The 23,810-nt window shown below is 37.4% G+C and overlaps 1 protein-coding gene across 8 annotated transcripts in view; it reads left to right on the top strand.

The window, feature by feature from the left end:
- Positions 1-23,810, top strand: part of GRM5 (glutamate metabotropic receptor 5) — a 246,884-nt gene that overhangs the window by 92,820 nt on the left and 130,254 nt on the right. For all 8 annotated transcript variants that reach the window (XM_019286772.3, XM_019286771.3, XM_019286774.3 and 5 more), the window contains one exon: positions 17,559-17,808. In XM_019286772.3, the coding sequence (XP_019142317.3) occupies positions 17,559-17,808 (250 nt within the window). The remainder of the gene's footprint in view (positions 1-17,558; positions 17,809-23,810) is intronic.

Here is a 23,810-nt window from a genome sequence, read left to right as displayed (position 1 = left end):
AGGAAAGAGGGTATTTCAGTAGCTCTGTGTGTAAATGAGGCCAAATCTCAGGGTGAAAAAAGCTTTATGTTAAGAGTTCTGCCTACAAGGTTATTTTGAAATACTCTCTCTGCCCAGGCAACAGTTGACTACTAAAGCAAGTACAGAGCTAGAGGGAGCATACCCGAGTATGTGTTTTCAGCAATTCTGTTAGATTAGTCCTTAGGCTCCACAGGCATTTCTTTTTGTCCTCTGTTTTACTGCAAAACAGTTTAGCTTCATATGCATTATATGGTTGATCAATTGATTAATTATTTAAGGCTTGTTGTAACTGATATTTTGGGATGGCCCTTGAGGGCCAGCTATGTCTCACTTGAATTATGAGCAGAAATTAAGCAGTGATTTTCTTCAATTTCCTGAAACCCTAATGCTACCCTTGGCTTTCAATGGTGTTGTGTGAACAATCACATGCCTCTCTCTTTTTGGCTAATTCCAACTTCTCTGATGAATATGAATGACAGAACCCTCAATTCATAGGAAGACATAGGGCAGCAAAGTCAGAGAGGAAGAGGTGTCGTGCTCAAATCAGGACTTTGCACAGAACTTCATACCAGCTAAAAGTACAAAACACCATGCTGCATTGGCCTTGATGCTATATGTATGCAGCTTGTGTGCATGATCATTCTCAAAGATTTCTCTAATTTTCACTACAGCACTGACAGACAGCTCATTAGATTTATAATCTGGGAAGCAATGGACTGTGACAGTTTTTGTAGGTTGTCAGTTGCCTATAGAAGGAGTTTGGAGTATTTACTTAATCATATTGGGTCTCAGGTGCCAAAGCAGAGAGCATAAGGAAATATGACATTCATGTTTAACTAGCACTTAGAGATACTTTGGTGACATTCAATAAAAGGGAAAGTTATTACTACTAATTATTATCAATTTGGGGAAATAGATTTAGTATTGTTTTCTTCATGGTTTAATTAGTTCAGTTTCCATGTTCCTCAGTGTATATTTTTTGTCTCTATCAGTTTGAGTAATTCTTGTTTCATTTCAAGAACATTCTAATTTTATTCTGATAATTTTATTCAGCTTTGTCACATGTTCTTTTATAGCCCTGTCGATGCTTACAAGAGCATCAGTAATGGCCAAAGATTCTTGAGAAACATTAAATAAATGAAGTTGGACCAAAATCCCATTAGCTTTTCAACCTAGACAAACATGCATGGCCTCATGGGAATGATGTGTTTTTAAGTCTACCCAAAATTAAAATTAAGTTTTTTTATGGCCCACAGAACTGATAATTTAGGGTGGATCATCTCTATTCCTCTGTGTGGACTCTGGAAGCTGTATTATTTGGAAGGAAAATTGCTTACGAATTCTAAGGTTAAGAAAAAAAGTGAACCTACTGACACACCGTGGCCTTATTGTTTTCTGTTTTCAGGGAGAATTTCTTTAGCAGAAACTCTGACGTTTTCATTTTTTACTTCTATTATTTTGTTTCTTTCATCTCCCACTCTTTTTCATTTTTTTAAAACATTGTATCTTTCTCTTCTATCACAGTTTGAATATTTTGAGACTGAAAATATCTTTCATTTTTATTTGCAGCAATTAGTACAATGGATCATGAATTCTAGTGAAGCATATAATGGCAAAGCAGTTGTGAATGACAATAAAGAGGGAATGGTGTCACTGGATTCTCTGAACACTAATCAAGATCTAGTTGCAACAGCTGATACTGATCACACTTTCCACAAACACAAACTAAAATCTTCCTCGAGGCACTAAAATCCTCATTTGTTCCCTTGATATTCCCCTGCTACTCAGTTGCTGAGTACTACACAACTATTTTCTGCCATATCTCAGAATGCTGGAGGCAATTTGCTATCCCCCATATATCACAGGTCCAGGTTCTGTGCTTTAGAGAAAGGTGAAATCCTCATTTGTTCCCTTGATATTCCCCTGCTACTCAGTTGCTGAGTACTACACAACTATTTTCTGCCATATCTCAGAATGCTGGAGGCAATTTGCTATCTCCCATGTATCACAGGTCCAGGTTCTGTGCTTTAGAGAAAGGTGAGAACACCTGATGCCACTTTCAAGTGACAGTGTATTGTAGCTCTGCAAGGGCAAGACACCGTTGCAGATATCCTCCTGGTTATTACCTGAACATCAGGTTAAAGGCATGATTTTAGCTCTAGACCTTGCTAATAATTGATTTTATTAAACCTTAGAGAAAAAATTACTCCCTGCATTTTTACTCTCCTTGAAGAGAATTCGGAAGAATTTGCTTTAACTAAAAGCAAATAACTAATTTCACAAAAACATAAAAAATGTGTTTTGTTGTGAAAGATAACATTGAGATGATCACAGCAGGTCCTTCTCTGTTTGAAACCTTCAGATGCTGAAAATCAATTTGGAATTTCATGGGAAGGTTTAAATATCTAATCTTTCTGAAAGGAGAGAGGCATTGAAAGTAAACAGACTTTGGTGTCAAGCAGGGTATGTCACATAATAATATATTATGGGTAAAATAGGGATAACAAAGATATTGGCAGATACCTAAATAAATCATGTAAAGCATGTAGTATTTTACAGGTAAATAAGAAAAAAACATGTAAAAATTTTAAAAGGTAGAATTTAATTTTTTTTCTTTCATACCCCACAAAACAACCCAGAAAAGGCAGAAAAGTTTTCAGAATTTCAATCAGAATTTTCTTCCTTAAACTGCTAATATTGAGAGAAAATCAACATAACATTGTTTACTTTTATGCAGGGACAATACCCAAAAGCAACAACCTTTCATTAATGTTGCAATATATGGTAATGAAAAGCTGACAAACATTCAGGAGTTCACTAACACAGGAACACATATAGAGAGGAAAGTGATCAGTTGGAGGCCAGCAGGCATCATTGCAGATTTCCACCTGCCAGCCTTGTTAATGTTATTTTTTACTGATTTTTGCAGCTTATTGCAGTCATTGGTTAAAATTGCCTCCATTATTCATGTACTTTCCAGAATTACAAATCATACACGTGCTGTGGGGATAGGGATCTTTGCAAAGCAGTTTTTCACGTACGTACCAACAAAGCCCAGCACAAATCTTCTCAAACGTATTTATCGGAGAATTAAAGCTGTTTGCTAATAACAAATTGGAAATCTGTGGTGCAGAAATATTATGCATAACCTTGTAAATCAGATTAACTGGTGTTCCTTCTTTCATACAATAAATTCCATAAGGAGCATCTGTTCAAGCTAGTGCCTGATGACCTGGCAGCAGATCAGAGAGCTTTCTGCTTCCTGCACTAATTTTGGAATCTGGTCCAAGTGGGAACATCATTACTTAAAGTCAAATCTATTTTACACTGAGATTAACATACTGTGATACCTGCTCATTGTGGTCCATTACTCCTTCTGCCATTTGATCACTCAGCTGTGGTGTGTTCAGTGGCTCCTCTGCTCACTCTTAAATGCTGGCACATTTCATAACATCGACATTCCACACTTCTGTGGCCTTTTTTAAGCAAACACACCATTACAGCTGGTGGGGTAATAGAAATGCAAAGAGGTCTGAAAAATCAGAGACGTTTGCCGCAAGAACTGATCTGCTTTTTAACTAGGATTTCATTGAATTTGACAAGAATACTAATATTGTGTAGACAATGTAAAAGTTATCAGAGACATATCTGTTTAAGACTGAGGATGAATAGTGAGGGCAATGCAAAGGAAAGTAATGAGTTCATCGCGTCCTCAAATAAGAAGGGAAAATGAGCTTTAGATGTAACTGACTCTAGGGACAGATCCAAGGTGAAATTCTGTTATGCACCTCATATGTATATATGGAGATGTTGTCTGTCTTTATGGTAAATGTTTGTTTGAACTGTCTAACATAAGCTAGAACTGGGCTTGTAATGATGGAGTCACTGGAACGGAGCAATGGCTACCTGAGGCTTAGGGTCTGGACACATGGGTATGAAGGACTAGGAAGGCAACAGACACCTAAACCATACTGAAATAAGAGGCTAACTTTTGCCCTAGCTGCTTAAAATTAAAAGTAGCTAGCTTTGCAGAGTCATCAATTTCAAATAGTGGAGGATCACATAATATTCCAATGGTCCAGCTAGTCAGTAGTCAACAGTTTTGACTGTAATGCCAATAATGAAAGGGATACCAGCCACTCTATAACAAACCCATTAAATTTTCACAGCTGTTACTCAGCCATCTAAAAGAAGATAAAGAAAGTACTCTATCATCTACAGTTTACATCATATTCCTTGGGAGAATTTTTTATTTTTCTTTCATCTCCCCTGATGTAAAATCAGCCAGTAGAACCAAAAAAGCTCACAGAAATGTGGGAGAAGAGGTTTCTTAATATATGCAAAGATTTTCTAAATAACCCAGTTCTTTCACTGGAACCTAATAGTATAAAATTTCCTAAATCTAGTATTGGATTCCTTCTCTGGCTCAGTTTCCTACCCTTATGTGGAGGACTAAATAATTTCCATGATGACACTCTTACTAGAGCTGGTAATTTATTTTTAAGGGTGAGAAACATTCTTTTTCAGGTCCAAAATTACATTGAACATTTGGTCAAAAAATACCATGCAAATCAAGAAGATTTTCTTTGTGAGGAGAGGGAGGGATTATTTTCTTGGAATTAGATTAGTGAATGAGAATGGCCAGGTTGTATGCCAGATTGGAAGGAGCTTTGAGCAACATATCAGGTGGAAGGTGTCCCTGTCCGTGTCAAGGAGATTGGACTAGATGAGCTTTGGAGGTCCCTTCCAATTCAAACCACTCCATGATTTATGATTCTACAATTTAGCAAGTTTTGGGTGGGTTTCTTTGGATATCTGAAAATAAGGCAACTAAGTAAACTGAATTGTGCACTCTGCAGCTCTAGTCAACTCATCTATCAAAAAAAAAAAAAAAAAAGAAAATATGTGTAAGATATGTAGGTGCATCATCTCCTGCAGTTGCTGGTTCCACTCCATTTGCTATATAGGGAACAAAGGCAGCGCCCAGGAGGATGGCTTCAGATACCAAATGAAAGGGTTAAGATCACAGTTAGCAAGTGCTATAGTGGGAAATTTATCTAGCACTCCTTTATAAATAATCAGTTGCCTGACACTTGAGAAATACTATTTTTTTATCTTAATGTGTCTTTATTTCTATTCTCATTCTTTGATTTTCTTGTATATTTAGAATTATCTATTTCAGAAAAGGTGCTCTCTTACCCTTTTTGTTATACTTAACATGGTGTGGCCAAGATCTTATCAGGGGCCTGTAAGCAATATTTAGTACTAGTTTTGCTAATAATAATAATAATAATAATAATAATAATAATTAAAGATACACTGTTAAAAGGTATAAATACATACCAGTTTATCTAGCTACTCAGTACTTTGCTTTATCAGCAAAGTAATATGTAAAAAGTCTTCCCCTCATCCCCTTCCTGTCACCTTTCTTTCTCACTGCTACATATTGTTATATATCTGTGCCACCTTTACAGGAGAAATTTTCTTTAGTTATTACCTCATATGGACACTGCCTGTTACAGTACACCATGGTCAAACATTTCTGAAAATCAACTGCTCCTGTGGTGTGGGTTGATTTTTATGATCTCCATTAATATCTGAAGTCAAAACAATGTGCCTGATGAAAAGGACTTTGACTTCCCCAGTCAGCCTTGAGCCTGGCACCTGATAGGGAGCCCAGATGAAATTTAACCTGAAGCTAAAATCATGAAGAACCCTTTCATCTCTTTCTACACAGCACTTAAAAATAAATAAGTAAATCCAGCGACTAAGTGTGGTTTTGTTTTGTTCTTTAATAATTTTAATTTCATTTCTTTCTCCCTCCTCCTCATATTTACCGTGGTGGTTTTTTTCATAAAAGATGTTTCATAATGAAGTGCTTCACTGTTTATGAACACTGTCACCAAATGCAATGTCAGGTGTTTAAACAGGTCCATGAAGTTTGCAAGAGACTTCTAAGTCCCTTGAAAAGGGAAAAATAAAAATGAAGCTCTGAGGCAGCTTTAAATATGGACTGAGAAAAAAGGTCTTTTGACATCTCAGTCTATTTCCTGCTTCTTCTTTCTGTGTGCTCAGGTCTAGATTTCAGATTAATTTATAAAATTGCACAGGGAAGGTCTCCTGCCACAGCCTTTTGGACCTAGTCATGCCTTGTGGATATCTCTGAATGGAATGTAATATTAACTATTTTTCTACCCCTTTAAAAGTATATGTTTGTTCTGGAATGAGATAAAAATTAACATCAGAGATTGTTAGGAATACAGTTTCTAATATCCTGATTTTTTAAAATTGCAGCCCTGAAGGAAAAGTAATTTTTTTTTTAATTCCTAGAAAATGGAAATCCTGTAAAGAAAAAGACTACAAACATTGCAAATCATTAAAATATTTTGGTTTTGCATTACAGAAAGGAATGTTTTGTTTTACAGAATAATTTTGAATATTTTGGCTAATTTTTCCAGAATTTTTGGTTTAACTATGACAAAGAGAACCTGTCTCTTTTGCCCAATTTCTAGTCAAGTCAACAATATCTTTAGACAACTTTACAATGTTTCTGTGTCCTGGCTGGCATTCTCAGCATTGTCCAGTTAAGAGCCATTTGCAAATTTCATTAACATTGAAATACCTTTTCAGATCATTAAGGAGAAAGCTAATATGATGGATGACAGTGTTTAGCACACCACATGAGGCCATCTTATTCAAACTTGAGCATGTTGCAAAAGTCAAAAAGAGCTTCAGGTTCTCTGATCACTTTGGCCCAAGGACTTTTACTCCGGGTCCTTCCAGGGGACCTCAGCACTCTGGAATAACTGCTTATGTTTTTAGTGCCTTCTTAGGTAAAACCTATCTAAGGTGCATAACCTTCCAAAAAACTGAAATGAGGTTACACTCATCTGCCTCTTCTTGAAAGAGAAACTGAGGAAAAGCTCAGCCAACCATATTTCACTTCTGCAAAAAATAAACAATTCTCTATAAGGAATGAGTCCTTTCCTTCCAGTGTCATAAAGAAGGGACAATGTATTCTTAAAAATAAAGCGTATCAAGCCAACCTAGTATCCAGTTCAGAACATTTGAGTGGAATGAGTTACTTTGTCTTAAAACCATGTACTAAGTAGATATGAATCTAAATTTGCTGTGTTAGGTGCAAAACAGAACATAAATCATTGTTCAAACTGTATTTCTCACTTTCTAACAGGAGACATAAGCTCAATGTCTTTCTTACAGAACTTCCTTGATTCCATTTTTAATTATATTTCTGACAGTGATTTGAATTTATGATAAACAGCGTATGGTTATTAAATCTGTAAAGAGTACCATGTTGGATGACACTCCTCCTAGAACAGAATATTCTAATGCTTAAATACTGGATGAAGAATGATTGACTGAGAAGCAGTTCTGCAGAAAACAAGACCTAGATAATTAAAATGGATCACAAGTTAAACTTCAGTCAACAGTGTCATTCCATTTTTAAATAAGGTAATATTACTATCCTTACCTTATCCTTAATTATTATTACTATTATTATTACCATTATTATTACCTTTTAAATAAGGTAATATTCTACTGAAAGTATACAAAGAGGTAAAAAGTTTTTGAGGCATGAAATAGTCTTTCAATTCTACTCTGCCCAGGCAAAGTACAAGATAAGAAAGTACCATATTTTGAAATGCACACTATCCTGTCTGGACAACATAAACTAATTTGCAATCACTCCCAAGAAAACTAGAATCCTGGAGTTGTCTATTCTTTAAAAAATAATAAAATATTAAGTGGACATGTGGTGGTTGTCTTAAAAACTGCTGAGGGCTTCTGAAAATATCAATTTGAGAAGCTATTCTCATGTTTGATAGAAAATATTTAATAAGGTCAAATTCAAAGAGAATATAGAAAAACAGGTTAAGAATGAGGGATGGAAAACTTAGGAAAAGACTAGTTTGGCTTCACAGTGATTGTTCAAGGTAGCCATGAAATATCCTCTCCTGTTGGGAGCTTCTAAAACAAAAATCATTATGTAATTTTTAGTAACTAATTATGCCTTTGCTATAGGGCAGCTTAGTCTGAAATTCAGCAAATCACAGAATCACAGGATGGGTAAGGTAGAAAGGGATCACAGGAGGGTCATCTGGTCCAATCTGCTCAAGCAGGGCCATCCCAGAGCACGCTGCACAGGATTGTGTCCAGATGGTTCTTGACTATCTGCAGTGAGGGAGGCTCCACACCCTCTCTGGGCAATCTGTTCCAGAGCTCGGTCACCCACACAGTCAAGAAGTTCATATTCTTACCTTCCACCCTGTTCTATTTTCTCTTTCTTCAGTTTCTGCATCCCAAAGCTGAGGATCATGGTGTTCTAATGATATCTGCAGCCACCTTTACCCCAACAATCTTAAATGCAATTTCGAAGTATTTTTGTAAGATTCAATCTTTGTTATCCACCAAGAGCCAATGACTACCCAACATGTTCCTAAAATGAGAACATCTGCAAGAAAGTAGCTGGCCCCACAGTATAGGTCTTCTCATCCTATACAGTGTACTCTACAAATTATAAATATACCCCAAGAAATTTCATATTGCCCACTTCAAACTCTTTTGACAAGCACTCCCAGGAAGTACAATCAACAGACCTGCCTTCCAGTTACCACACTAAATATTTATGGATTCCTGGTAGACCTCTCCATTCTCCAAGTTCATATTGAGAGAGTCACAAAACTAACTCTTTTACCAAATGAAGGTTCTGAATATGAATGTGCACGATCATTTAAAGTCAAAATAAGGTGTAGTCTTTGGAGTAGCCTTGCCATCATCTTCAGCTACTCTTGGAAAATTTCAGGTGTTGATTTGTAAACAAATGTTAGACAAACAGTGATTGTTGCTGCAAAAAACATGATGTGATCATTATTACAACAAAGAAGAAGTGAGTTTTTGTGAGGAAAAACTGTCATGTTTCATTCAGTCTGACCAATGTAAACGGTGCTCTTTTACTGCAGTTATCCAAGTTTTCCATAACGTTTATTCTTGCACCACCGCTGTCAGGGAAATGTTTGCCTTCATTTCACATATGAAGACATAGGGCAGAGAGAAAGGCACTTAGCAGAAAACTCAAGATTAATTAAAGGCCTTCAAAATCTAATAATCCCTGAATTATGCTTCCTTTTGCGGATGACTTCTGGTATTGCTCACCTACTGCATCAGCAAAATAGGACATTGTGTGTATTTCAGAAGACCAGACACAAACCGTAGCAGAGTTAAGAATTAATATTACATGAAGTTATGTTCCAGTTTGTGAATTTACAGAAGTGTAATGTTGTTCATTTGTAGAACGGACCAACTCTTTTGAGAAATATAATAATTAATAGCCTAAACCAGAACTGGGACCAGGTCCAAATGCCAGTGAATAAACCCCAGGCACCTGAACTCCTGAGGAATTCACCCACAATGAAGGATACGAATCATAGATCAAAGAGTTCCCACTGCAAAGCTCTCTCCTTTCTGTCTTAGCCTTTGTCTTCTGGAAGAAACAGCCTGCAGCCCAATACTGTCAATCTCAGGTGTTCTCATTTCTATCTGAAAACCAAACAAAAAATGAAAAGTATAACCCTGAAGGAAAATGAAAGAAAAGTTGAGCATCTCTGGGGTCCACTAGGAACTGTTCTTTTATTAATGGAAATGTCTTAGAGTCAGGTAGATAGAAAGAACTATTTCCCCAACAGAAAGAGCAGAAAAATCTTAATCTCTCCAGTCTGAAAACAAGGAGAGCAGTCAGAGATGGCAGCATGTTTCTGCAAGAGCTGTCAGACTTAAAATCCTCTAGTAGACATTAGCATCATGTAGGACTTCAAACATTGCTCCGTGGACAAGGGCCACAAAGCTGCAGACATTCCAGTTAGCAGGAGGGATCAAAGGAAGCATACAGAGAAGGCTGTTTCCACTCTGTTCCCTTTGCTCACATAACAGCAATGTTTAAATGAGTTTCTCTTTTAAAGTTATGAGGTGATAATTTAAAAATAAATAAAAGTGTGGTGCATTAAACTGTGAAACTGGGTCATCATTATCTTGAGAATTTAATTTATTATTTCAAAATAGCTCAGAGAAGATGAGAGAGAAGAGACTTTGATATCAAACTGATACTTATGAGCTCTCTTAGATGAGGAGATAATAAACAGATTTGTTTAAATTAATTAAGTACAGTTGTGTTTGGGGTATATTATATGTTACATCTCTAAAATGATTTAAAATTTGGTTAGTTAAAAAAATACCTTACAAATAGAGCTGGTCTAAATGCCTTTGGATGAGAACTCCTAATCAAAAAATACCTAGTAGCTGAAACTTAAAAACCTCACAGAAAAGAGTTAATTAATTTCCTGATTAAACATATTAAATTTATTTTTAAATGTCAATATATTTTGTATATTTATTTTAGAAATAAAAATAGTTACCTGATTCAAAATACATGTTTGATTTTACTTTACATTGCAGAAAGTAATATGAATCTTATATTAAAATGATAAAATGGTCATTATCAAACCAAATATTATCATTTCTATACATTATTTCAGTAGATTGAATTTTAAGATTTAAGAAAGGGGGGGTTTTGCAGTGGGGATACTGTAACACGATGTACCAAACAAGGAGGCCATGGAAAAGAAATACAGATGCCGACAGGGGGGCTTTGATTAGCAAACATTTTTGTGATTATGAAAACATTCCCTGTCTTCAAATGTAGAAAACTGATAACCTCCAAACTCTTCACAGGAGATGGAATTAATTTCATAGCTCGTATGACATCATGGTAACTAATGTTTCTTTATATTGACGCATCTTGAATTGTAGTATCTGAACTTACCAAGCCACTGGGGACATAGGCAACCCTTTGGGGTCTGAGTTTTATGGATACTTGGCAGTAGATAAATGCTGTTTGAAGAGCTTTCAGTTTGAACAGAAAAGATTAACATCTGAGAAAAGATGTACATGATTCTCCACAATCCTATGGAGAGCTAAGGATAGAGTCCTAACTGCAGCCGTCAGTGGTTATGCGCCCTATGAGGCCTCAGATTTTAGATTGCATCCTCCAAATCACTTTGAGACTTTCTGTGCTTACAGAAGGCAAGTATAACAGTTTTAAGGATGGAGTAGGTAGCGTTCTTAATTTAATCGCTGAGGGAATTTTTGCCCTGTGCCACTCCTTTGCTTAACGTGGCAGAGAGAAGGTTTCTCCAAGCCCAGCCAACATTGCCTGTCTGCTTCACTAGAGAAGCAATTTCTTTGGAGAAACCTTCTGTCCATACAAAGGTGTATACATGTTTATCATTTCTTCCCATTAAATTCAGGCTTTCATATTTAACATTTTATGAGGAAAGAACCCAAAGGTCCTGAAGTTGCTATCTAGTACTCAAGATGATTGAAGTGGAACAGCCTAGTCCACTAGTGATTATTAAGGAAAAAGTCTGGTTGGAAATACTGAAGTGGAGTATATTTGGAGGAACTATTCTCATTTAAGTTGTTTTTAACGGGTTGCTTTCATAATGAACTTCTAAAAAAAATTTGTATTGTTTTACACATATATGTTTAATATAGAAATGTAAATCCCATTTAAAAATCATTTAAATAAAGTATTTGGATGAGATGTAAAGAAGTTGGGTTTTCTTTTTATTTTTTTTTTTTAACACACATAGACAACTCCAGAATTTCAGGCATATGTGTTTTGATTTCATTTGGTTTGTACCCTTTAGAATAAAATAACACTCTATTGTCATGTTCTATTTGCAGACATAACTACACAGAAGGCTGTGATTTTGATCATGTTATATCAGTGGCATGTGGTTGCTCCAGCTGCTCGAAAGACTTGGTTTATGCCCCTATTCTTAACAGTGAGGTACTTTAAAAGACTCATAGTGACAAGAGTTAAATGTGGACAATATCTAGTAGGTAGTAGCAGGTCCTATTGGTGTTTTTCCATGATTAATTTGAATTGTAACAGTCAAAGACACCTCTAACATTTCCATTTGGGAAACACCCCCATATCCTCAACTTTCAGGAAGATCATCTTGCTAATCAACCAATGTGTTGCCTTTCATAAATATGCTCTAGTACTCCCACATGCATTTTCAAAATTGTACCAAAGCTATACCTTGTCTTTTTATATTTCTGGCAAAGTTCATCCTTTTGGTGCAGATGGAAAGAAGTGGAAGATGAAGCTCTGTATTCCCTTTACTTCTTGCAAAACATATACTGCAAATTTTAACCTGACTTGACTTCTTTTCCGTGGCTCAGATACAGCATAGAATATTATTCTGATTTGCTCTTCCTTGCCTAGAAAAATAATGAGAGCATTTCTGCGTAAATAGATATGGTTTGTGACAGGTAGGATTATTACCAGCCTAATGAATGACATAATGCATTTCTTCTGTTTCACTCAAGGCTCCTCTTCTTTTGCTTTGTGAATTTTCACTGTGACCTGCCAAAAGCAATCCTACATCTTAAATCTCTCCTAAAGATTGATGCTCATCTATGGTCACTGAAAATCTCTAAAACCAAAGAACTATCTGATAACAATTTGCATGTACAGCTATTGATGGAAACAGCTCTTTTATTCAAAAAGGCATACATGACATCCCAAAAATTCCTGGGCAGGAGAAAACATAGTTTGTTCTTCCATTTGGCAATAGAGACTTTTGATCTCCTATTGATAACTTCTAACGTGATACGGCAGATGTCAGTACATTTTGCTAATTTTAAGAATTAAAATGTTGTTTTGTTGTGTAATGCACATAAGATCTTAATGGTTTGTGGTTAGGGAGTTTAATTGTCTCAGTTGCTGGGCAGGAGGGGAAGCAAGAGCCACCTGCAGTTTGCCTGACCCTTTTCTACCAGATTGAAGTATTATTATGTGCTTTACTATATTAAGCTTCATCTGGAAAAAAAGCACAATCTGTTCTTTTTAAGCTTCTTAGTAGTTTCTAGTACTGATTCATGGGAAGTGGAACCAACAGATCGTTATAGTTAGACTGTAGGTGGGGACGCATATGCTTGAGTTTTGAACAAAATTCCAACTCTGAAGCGGGGATAAGTCTTTTGCATGATGACATCATTGGTTTTAAGAAAAAAAAAAACAACATGAAGAGACATATGGGAGTAGCTTTTGTCTGGGCTTAGGGCCAGACTTTCAGGTAGGCAACATGCAGGATCCAGGCTGGTATTTTAAAAGAACTCAGCTGCCACTTGTTGCCAAGAGGACACATTTATGAAAACCATCTACTGCTAATAGCTCTGATTACAGCACCACAGACAAAGTTTCAAGAGGACAGGAACATCCACTAAAAAACTGTGATACCTCCTCTAGCAGAACCAGTTGCAATATAAAGGTGCCAGTTTCCAAATACTGAAATGGAGATGGAGTTTGGTGGGGCAAGGGGAGCTGAATTTAAATTGACCGTACTTGAGCTCCAGCTTGTGTTGTTTGCGGAGTCTTTTCTGCTGAACTGGAATGAGGCAAGCAAGAATAAATAAATCCCTCCCTTATTTTTAACATTTCCTTTGGAATTTTCTTTAAATTTAGAAGTGGAAAAAAAATAGATACATGGGTAAATTCATGGATGTAGGCAACTTTCATCATAGGGGACTCACAGAAGAATGTTGGTTTGTTTCCAGCTTAGTTCTGAATTAATTTTCACTTGGAAGTGAAACTACCAACTGCATAAGACATCACCATTGTCCATCCATTTGAGCAAATCTTGAAGTCCCTATATCCTTCTTCCTGTGTCATAAACCTTGCTGGACAGTGTGAACTACCCTGTTGCTGGAAACTTGCTGTGGCAGTTTTGGTAGTACTGCTATAGGTATACCAAAGAATCATGTCCCTGAGGAGGCCAGTTCCATTCAGAAAGCTGTAGATCTTCTTCCACTGTGAACCTCACATCTCATCCTCAAGGAAATGACAGAATGTACTTTACCTGCTTTCTCGCTCTCATTCCTTCAATGCCACATGTATATGTTTATGCACATACATGTTTTATTCAGAAAGAAAGAGCCCAGAGGAAATGTTTCTTAATTTGTGATGCAAAGAAATTTAACAGAAAAGATTTTTGTTTTCCATCAAGGAGTGTTCATTATCCCCACAGTATGGCTCGTACTAGATATACATCCCTCATCAAACCACTTGCACAACAGGAGAATTCACTATGAATAATTAATTGCATAGAGTTTAATCAGCAAGGCAAGAGCACCACTGGTGTATTTTTATGAGTGTCTTGAAGCAAAGCTGCTTTCTGTTTTCATCAAATCTCCCTTGAGCTCATGTCATAGAGCTGTAGTTTTCCCAGTTGGAGACCTCAGTGACTCTCGGATTTGGACTGCCAGGATGAATTTTCTTGCAAAGAACCTAACGTTTTCCTAAGTACCCCTGGTAGTTTAACATGTTTCCTATGATTTTGGATGACACATAACTTTCTATATGGTTTCATAAAATCTCCCTGTCTTGATGCTTGATGAAACCATGGTGTTTGTGCTAGAGCAGACTTTATTTGATTGGAAAAGAGTTACTAATGCACTTCATGCTCACTGAAAGACCTGCTATTTTTTTAGTACCGTAATTAAACCTAATCTCAGGTTTATAGCAAGCCTCAGGATAACAGTTTGTATGCTTATACCACTTTCAAACAAATACTGCAGTATTTGGAACATAGAAGATATGCAGTTCTGTAAGTCAGCTGGACCTGTCTGGGAATTTTCCACTGAGAGTTTTTTGACAGAGGATGACATCTTCAGAATTTCAATCTCTTTGGGTATCATAATTTAACACCAGCCAGCAGCGAAACACCAGGCAGCTGCTCACTCACTCCCCCACTAGCAGGATCAGGTAGAGAATCAGAAAGGTATAAGCTAAAGAACCCATGGTTTAAGATAAAGACAGTTTAATAGGTAAAGAAAATAGCCATGCACACAAGCAAAGAAAACAAGGAATTAAGTCACTTTCCTATGAGCTGGCAGGTGTTCAGCCATTTCCAGGAGACCAGGGACCCATCACATGTAATGGTGATTTGGGAAGACAAACTCCATCACTCCAAACATCCCTCCCTTTCTCCTTCTTCCCTGCACTTTATTTACTGAGCATGAAGTCACATGGTCGGGAATATCCCTTTGGTCAGCTGGGGTCACCTGTCCCAGCTGTGTGTCCTCCCAGCCTCCCAGGCACCCCCAACTTCCTCACTAGTGTGACAGCATGAAAAGTAGAAAAGGCCTTGGCTCTGTGTAAGCCCTGCTCAGCAATAACAAAAACACCTCTATATTATCAACCCCATGTTCAGCACAAATCCAAAACATAACACTGTACTAACCACTGTGAAGAAAATTGACTCTACCACAACCAAAATCAGCACATTGAGATATACAGTTTTTCCTCAAACGTTCATGTTCTGTGGCAAAGATTGACAATGCTTCTATGTCCTGTTAATTTTCTGTTAGAAAAAGTGAAACAGAACATTTAATGTTGATCCAGAATGACCTAAATAAGAATAATTTTAGACAAAGTAGTGTATTTCATGTCAAACAGCCTAATTTTATTTTTGCAGTCTTCAGGGTCTGCTGGGAGTTAAATATGACTGACACACGTTTTTCCTTCAGACTGACTTTGGCAGCTATAATACATATTTCATGAGACACCATGGTTTTGACCTCTAGCTGAACTGTTTCAGCATCCCATGGAAATCACTTGATGCTCATGTACCACAGGAAACACAGTTTGCCCTAAGGGCATGACACAGGGGGAAGCACTGGACACCTGATTTACTTCTCCCAGGAAGCACTGCAACAACTGAGTTTAAAACTCAAATGACATTTTGTCCAGGCACAATTTGCACAGTAATGTGGTTTCCATCAGGCCTAATCACAGCAAGGACGAAAATGAAAGTTTGTTTAGGTGGAGACACCTGCATTCAGGTTGCCATTTTGGTTGGGTGCAATTTGGAAATTTAGTGGTCTCAAGGTCTCGGTGATTCATTCCTGATGCAAAAGGAAGATAATGTTATTTCCTGTCTTCTGTTCTTTGTGTCCTTTAACCATTTGGATGGTAAGATCCTAAAACTGAGGACTGTTTTTACATTCATATTCAGTGCTGAGTGTAACAAAGCCTCTGAGCTGTTGCACCAGAGTGATAGGGATGACTCCCCAGGTGGGCAAGCGGAATGCTTCATGGCTCCTATGTCCTAAGTCAAAAAATCCAGGTGACAGTCCAAATCTGTGTCTGATTCTCACTGCTTCACATACATTTTCACTGTCAATGCTCCTATGCACTTGCAATTCTGCTGGTAAGAGAAAGAATTTTTCTTACAGATTCTTCCATTTGCAAGCTAACAAATTTGTGAAGGATAAGCATTTTCTTGCAACATCATCACTTTAACACTCACGTCTTATTAATTAATTAACCGATTTTATTTCTGTGGAATATTACTGAGGGTTTAAGACATTTTTTTGAAAGATTTCCTGCCTCAGAGGCCTTCTTATTTAAATGAGACATGAAACAGACTTCAACAGCCAGATGGAGGAGCACAGGCAACCAGACACACAATCCTGGTCAGGATGACTGTCAGTGGTATCAGTATATCCACTGTTTTAGCACTGCAACTTTTAGGTAGGCCTGGCAGTGAAGAAAGTTTCTGTGGTGAGACAGAATAAAGGAAAAAAATGTGTCTGTCTGTTAATATCTATTACCAATTTATTCCCATAGACAAAGAAGAGATTGAAAGAAAATATGAAGTTCTTCCTACTGGTAGAAATTAAATTCAAAACAAACAAAAAGAAACAAGCAAACAAACAAAACCAAAGCAAGCAAACAAACAAAAAATCCCCTATGGAAACCCAAACAAAACAAAACAAAACCACACCAAAAAAAACCCCAACAAAACCAACCAAACAAATAAAGAAAAAAAGAAAAAACACTGAAGCACATTCAGTTCATCTGTGGTCTTGTGATCCATGTAATGCTAATCCTCAGTTTTATCATTCACTCTCCAGTAGAAATTTTTCTTTCAACAAAATTAGTTTTACCTTTCACTCTAACTAAAAAAAATGTTGCTTTCCAGATTGCATTATGAATTAGGTGATGTTATGAGATTTTTGGTTTTGCATATATTTAAAATACTACACTTAAAAATTAATTCTCAACATACATTTTTTAACTTACCGAAATAAATCACAGAGCATTTGATCACATTTAGTCAGTTTAAGGGAATCAGAAGAGACTACCATTTGTATATACATTGTTGTACATATTTTGGACCAGATCCTCACAGGTAGTGAGGTACACAACTGCTGAAGCCTTTGGCTTCAGCAGAGATGCAGGCACTTGAAGAGAAGTGAATTTTCTAGGAAAATTTGTTGATCTTGTCTTGAAAAATGGATTAATTAAAAGGTTAAAGTGATATTGTTAAGACTGGTACAGTGATCTCTGTGCAGATATGTAACATACTCTTTAAGATGTCTGATGTTTCCAAAGAAGAAAAGTCACTGCAGATTTTAATATATGCATTTGTGTTTCTGTTTACTTTTAGGAAACTATGGTGAAAGTGGAATGGAAGCTTTCAAAGATATGGCTGCCAAGGAAGGGATCTGCATTGCACACTCCTACAAGATCTACAGCAATGCTGGCGAGCAGAGCTTTGACAAGCTGCTGCGAAAGCTTCGGAGCCACCTGCCCAAGGCAAGAGTGGTTGCCTGCTTCTGTGAAGGCATGACTGTGAGAGGCCTCTTGATGGCTATGAGGCGCCTGGGACTCGCTGGAGAGTTTCTGCTGCTAGGCAGGTGAGTAATACTGTGCAGTTATAGCCAGCTGTTTTAGTCAGCAGGGCAGAAATAGGAAGACAGTCCAGTCAAGTATACATAAAACACAGACTCATGGCCTTTCCTATACCTGTACGTATCTAAAAGATAGGAAGAAATGTCAGCTGTGTCGCAGCAGTAACAACGCTACAAAGACATACATCATTCTCATGACATGCCAGGCAAACACAAGTCTGCTTGGCCAGTCTTAGCAGCATTGTGGAAGAGAAAGCTGGGGCACAAATCTTTGGTCTATATCACCTGCTTTGTTCACTGCAGTTTAAAATGCATTGTGTACATATACAGCCTGAAGCTGTGTTTCATTCCAGTAATTCTGTGTTAAGAATTGCTGATATGACCTCTGGGTGTACCTGAAATAGAACTTCCTAAAACAAAGTTTGCTAGCTATCACCTTTTCTTCCTGAGCCAATGTGCTGATGTGCATACTCTCCTAAGGGCAATATATAGGTAATCCTTTCTCTTAGCTGAATGATATCAGTGTTTTTTCCTAACTACCAAAAGAAGAAAAGAAAACTCACTTAATGTGTGTTCACCCAGAAGGAAAAGATCCTGGGCTCATAAGCAGAGAAGTAAATTATTCATGTGAACCCGAAGGGATCTTTGCATTTTCCCCTTATTCAACAAGTGACTCCTAAACAAGACAGGAAAAATGATGTATTGAGCACAAAATGAAGTATACCAGGAGTCAACTAATGTGATTCACTGCCTTTCCAGTGCATTATTAGAAGGATGACCTGGTGTTGCCCCAAGCATGATCCCTACAGGAGCACAAGTAAAATGGTGTCAGTGAAACCAGAAGTCATGGTGGGACCTGCAGGGAAACTTTGAAGGACTGCCTTGGACAGCTGGGAGACTGTCTGTCCAACTGGGAGGACACCAACCTCTGTTCCCAGTCTGCCCTGTTGCATACAGCTGCTCTTCCCCCTTGGGCAAAGGGGAAAATAAACAGGCAAAAACAGTGACTCTTGCCTCTGTCCTTACTCTGTGGCATCAGCCTGCATTTTGGCATTTAGAGATGGCAATTCCTTAATTCTTTCTCTGATATATGGCAACTGTCTCCACCCTTCTTTTCACATACATTTCATCTGTAGGGTCTTCCATGGACTAGCTTGGTCCATTTCTGGACTGACACCTAAATGGAGCACAATCCTCAAGGTGAGATTCACCTAAACATTTATGCACTTCCATGTAGCCATCAGGATTCTCTCTACAGTTAATCGAGCAAAATAGGACCTTCTTAGGACCCTTGTTTGTAATGTGTTTCAAGTAGCTCAGAGAAATTATGTTCTAGAAAGGAGCTTGTACAGGCTCTCTTGATCACTAGCTTTGGTGGAAAAGCCAACTTTTCAGTTGTTCAGAGTAGATTGGAACAAATGCCACCTCCACTATCTCTAGCTGAGTCTGGTCCCATAGGATGTTTGCTATCTTCTTCTGTCCCCAGAAAAAAAAGTGTCAACTATCTGCAGCAGTATCCAAATTTAGAAGCCAGTAAGCATTGTTTTCAGAAAATATGTTGGCCCTTAACTACTCCAGACTCCAAACTATAAATGATTTTGTTTGGGATTTACGTACAACAGTGCTAAATTTAGCCCTCTGGATGCTTTTATGAATAAAGACTTCAGGAACTGCTGACTGTGAATAGGAGTGGAGCAATTCAGATTAGCTCTTTCAAAAAAACCAGAGTCTAGAGAGAACAGCCTTTGAGGCTTTGCTTGGGGTTTTTGTTTGTTTTGTTTGTTTTATTTTGTTTCTTTGTGAAAAATACCGGTTTCTAGCTGCAGTGGGAATTATTATGAGTAATTATAAGAAAGTTGTTATTTAGTATATGACTTCCATTGAGTAAATTGAAAGTGATAGCTTCTCTTAGAAGCCTAAACTGTAAAGTCTTTCAAATTGAAACAAAAATCCTTAATTCTACCTGACCATTTGGCGTGTATCCATGCCTGTGGCAGAACTACACAATTTAATTGTGAAAAATGTAACACGAACTGGAAGTGTTTACAAAGAAAGAAAAAGAAAAGTGTAGGAATTTTTTCTATTCTTTTTATTTATTATCAGAGATCCCAAGGTAATGGCTGAGAAGTGGCTACTCAGACATAGTGGATGTCCCCATCCACTAAATACTACATCAGACAAGGACAGCTGGAGAGATATAGTCTCTCTCCATATGGCTCTGCACTTCAGAGATCCCAAGGATCTTGAGGCATCCCATATTTTTCAATAGATTTGTTTCCAATTTGTTATCAAAATTAGCTATAAGACAGGGAAAAATAAAAAACCAAACTAACTAGCTAGTTTTACCCACTGAGGACTTTTGTTAGGCTTTGAGCTGCCCTTAGTTTATAGAGCAGTTTTTTATGTTTCTGCCACACAGCAAGAATCATGTGTAGGGTGTGGGAAGTTGTGGAGTGACAATGTCCCACAAAAATGTTCATTCTTACAAAAATGTTCTCCTTCCAATATGGGCTATCTCTAGGCTTTGCAGCAGAGGGAAAAGAAAAAAAAGCTAAAGAAGAAGCAGGGAACTTGCAAGAAAGCTTCTTGATGTAGATGGGGTGTAAGACAATAATATCATTGTCCAGTGATTACCTGAGTTCCTGTAGGGATTTGAAGCTCTATTTTCCCAGATCTTATACAAGCAGATTATATTGGGGACCTTTTTGTACCTCATTTATAGGGGGAAAAGACAGTAGGCAAGATTTTGAGAAGAACAGATGGTTCAGAGTGCTCTAAGGGGAAAGAGCTACATCTGAAATTTAAGAAGGCTCATGAAATTAATTTTTCTTGCAAGGCTATGCAGGAAAATGGACTAGGATAAGATTTATACTTTCATTCATTGTCTGATCCTGAAGTTGCTCTGGGCTGCCCATTCAACTGAGAAGGTTATAAAAGGACATTCCAAGTGTCGTGAGAGTGCCTGTCACTGAAATGCAATGGGCTCACAAGAAAAACTCCATCTACTAATGAATACTTTTTTGTTTCTCCACAAATGCTTCCGTCTTGTTAAGTGGAGAATTATTTTGTTTCTTTTCCAAATGCGCGGAAAGAACTAAAGTCACAAAGCCACCCAGTAGCTTTATGGGAAACCACAATAAATCAACATTTCCACTTCCTCTTAGCTTTCCTTTTTGTTCCATTTTTAATTTGGATTCATCTGTGATATTTTCAATCTTAAGCCTTGCAAAATATTGGGATTTTTTGAAGCTATGGATTTCTCACAGCATCTGTTTTATGCTCAGATAAACAGAAAATGGATTGGCCAAGGAGAGTGCATAGCAGATAAATTACCTTTTACAGCCCCAAGGGGAGAAAGAAGATATCTTTCAATAAACGCTCCACTCTTGACCTACTATGCAGTTTCTGAAATTGCATTGCTTGCCTGTGACAGATATGAAAGGTGGCGTGTCATTAATGATTGTAACATTCCAGAGCTTTTTGATTCATGGAAAACATTTTAAATGCCCACCAAATATTTACCTCATGCATCTTGAAAAATTGGACTTAAACCTCAAATATAAAGGTGAGTGTCCTGACTTTCAAGTGTGAAAAAAAATGTTATTTTAAGTTTACCATTATTCAACTTAATTGAGATATGGACACCAGGCTTCACCTGTTTGTCCTCACTGCTTCTGTCATCCACAGGTCATATGCCAGGAGATACCCTTGCAGACAAATTTATTCGAGAATAAATAATACATTCACATAGCAGAATAACTTTATATCTGTTATGAAACAGGTTCCATAAGTAACTATTAATTGTGTAGATATAACCAGTTTGGTTGTATATGACTTTCAGCTTTTCCTCATTTTCTGTAATATTCAGACCCAATAGCTGAAAGTTTCTTTCTTGTGATATCCTCACCTTCATCCTGCTCCTCTTGACTCTTAGTTTCTGGTCTTTGGACAAAATGTCTGTGTTAACTCTCTACAAGGATAATTTTATTTGATGCCTTTCATCTGCAGGGATTCCAAAACATCTCTCAGAATGACTAAGTATCTTAGTGCTAGGTCACACGATTCTTCATAACAAAATAGAAACTAGTAGCTGCAACAAGAATTATGAGTATTGGATATTACTGTCCTAAATAAAATGGGTTCAGAAAACACAATGACAGCACTGAATAACTATATTCTCTTTTTGCTTGCTGGAATTAATTTATCTTACATCAACTAACACTTTTGGGATGGGACTCGGCATGGTGCTGGTGACAGCAGTTGGGGATTGTTACCAAGCAGCAGTTGAGACTCTGTTTTGGGGTAGAAGAACATTAAGATTCATGGATGTAGTCACTATATGTCTTTTACCTCTAGACAAGAGAACTTCTTCTGGTTGATTTGTTTCTTATTACAAAACAGTTATTGTACAAACTTAAAGAGCAAAAGACAGAAATTTTGCAAAGAATTTGTGATTCCAACTGCAAGACAGTTTTTTCTACCTAAACAGGAAGAGAAGGGAAAGGACAAGGGCATTGGAATGGTCAAGCATTGGAACAATTCCCTGCCCAGGGAAGTGGTGAAATCACCATCTCTAGAAGTGTTCAAAATGTGTGTGCATGTGGCACTTGGGGATAATGGTTTAGTGGTGAACAGTTGGACTCGATAATCCTTAAGGTCTTTTTCAACCTTAATGATTCTGTGATTCTAAAGGGAAAGCAGAGGTATACAGAGATAAAAAAGGCTTGCTAAATGTCTCCAGCTTCCAAAAAACATCCTGCAAGCAGTACTCATCTTCAGGAAATTATTGGCACTTCCATTTGCTTCATATGTTCATGTATGCATATGGTGTGTCAGATTTACTACTGTATTCACTTTCATATCTGATTTAAAAAAAGATTTAATTAAGATTATCCAGACTTTCTGTTGTACTAAATGATAAAATTATACACAATGAAGAAAAACATTTATCAGAGATGGAAAGATGTCCCTAGGCTGTAGTACTGATTCTGATTTTCAGCTGTCCAGCTGAAGAAATGTGGCCAAAATTTATCAGTCTGATTTAATCTCTACATGACTCTTAGATACTTAACTGAGCAAGGATTCACAGAAATAATATAAAACCATTAATTGGCTGCAGTATCTATAGCAAAGGAATGCAAAGGAATGGGACGTCCAGAGCCGCAGGGCATCCCACAGAGTTTCCATCTTTTTTGAAGTACAGTCAGGACTTGATGACTACATGCTGTAATGTCCTTGCAAAAATGAAGAACCACATCCTGCATTTTCAGGATTCACTCTGCTCTGTGATATGTGAAAGTCTGTCCATTGGGCTGCCTCAGGCTGTTCCTCTGAAGCATGCCATGGCTGCAGAGCATGCCCAGATGAAGGTGGCTAAGGGCAGGACACCACTTCTAGCAGTGTGATGATCACACGAAATTGAAGTGAGGCTCTGCAAGAGGGAAGAAGGACCAATGAAGCTGTGCCCATTCTTCTCAGAACAACACAGACATTCTCCATCACAAATCACTTCTTCTAATAAGATACCTGCCTGCCTCCTGAGGAGATGGATTGGAGGAAATTGTTATTGATTCTATGAGATGTTGCAGCAAATGAGCTAAGTAGAAGGTAAGTAGTAGAGATGAGGATAAGGAGGGAGAATAAATATGGAGAAGCATTTGTTCCTGGGGGTCCCAAAAGTAATTCAGCTGATAGGAAACTCAGCAATATATATGAAGAAAAGCTGGTTAGCAAATAAAAAGGGCAACTATAGCTGAAGGAAAATTAAAGCAAGATAGATGATCTGAGGGAAATGAGTTCTTCTCAAAAGTTTAATAAGAAATCTTTTGTGAGATTTTAAAAAGTGTCTGTTGGATGAAGAAAAATCTAACTGCAGAGGATGTAGTGATTTCCTTCCTGAAAGTACGCTGTGTGGTGTGGGTTAACACACCTTTTTCTATCGTTGTACAAGTCCAGCTGGTAAAGAATTTCTTGTAAAAAAATTAGGATATGAAATTTTGTAGAACTGA

The sequence above is a fragment of the Corvus cornix genome, chromosome 1 (genome assembly GCF_000738735.6).
Source record: "Corvus cornix cornix isolate S_Up_H32 chromosome 1, ASM73873v5, whole genome shotgun sequence".
In the NCBI taxonomy this organism is placed as follows: domain Eukaryota; kingdom Metazoa; phylum Chordata; class Aves; order Passeriformes; family Corvidae; genus Corvus; species Corvus cornix.
The sequence above is the reverse complement of the archived record's forward strand: the minus strand, read 5'-3'. Positions and strand labels throughout refer to the sequence as shown.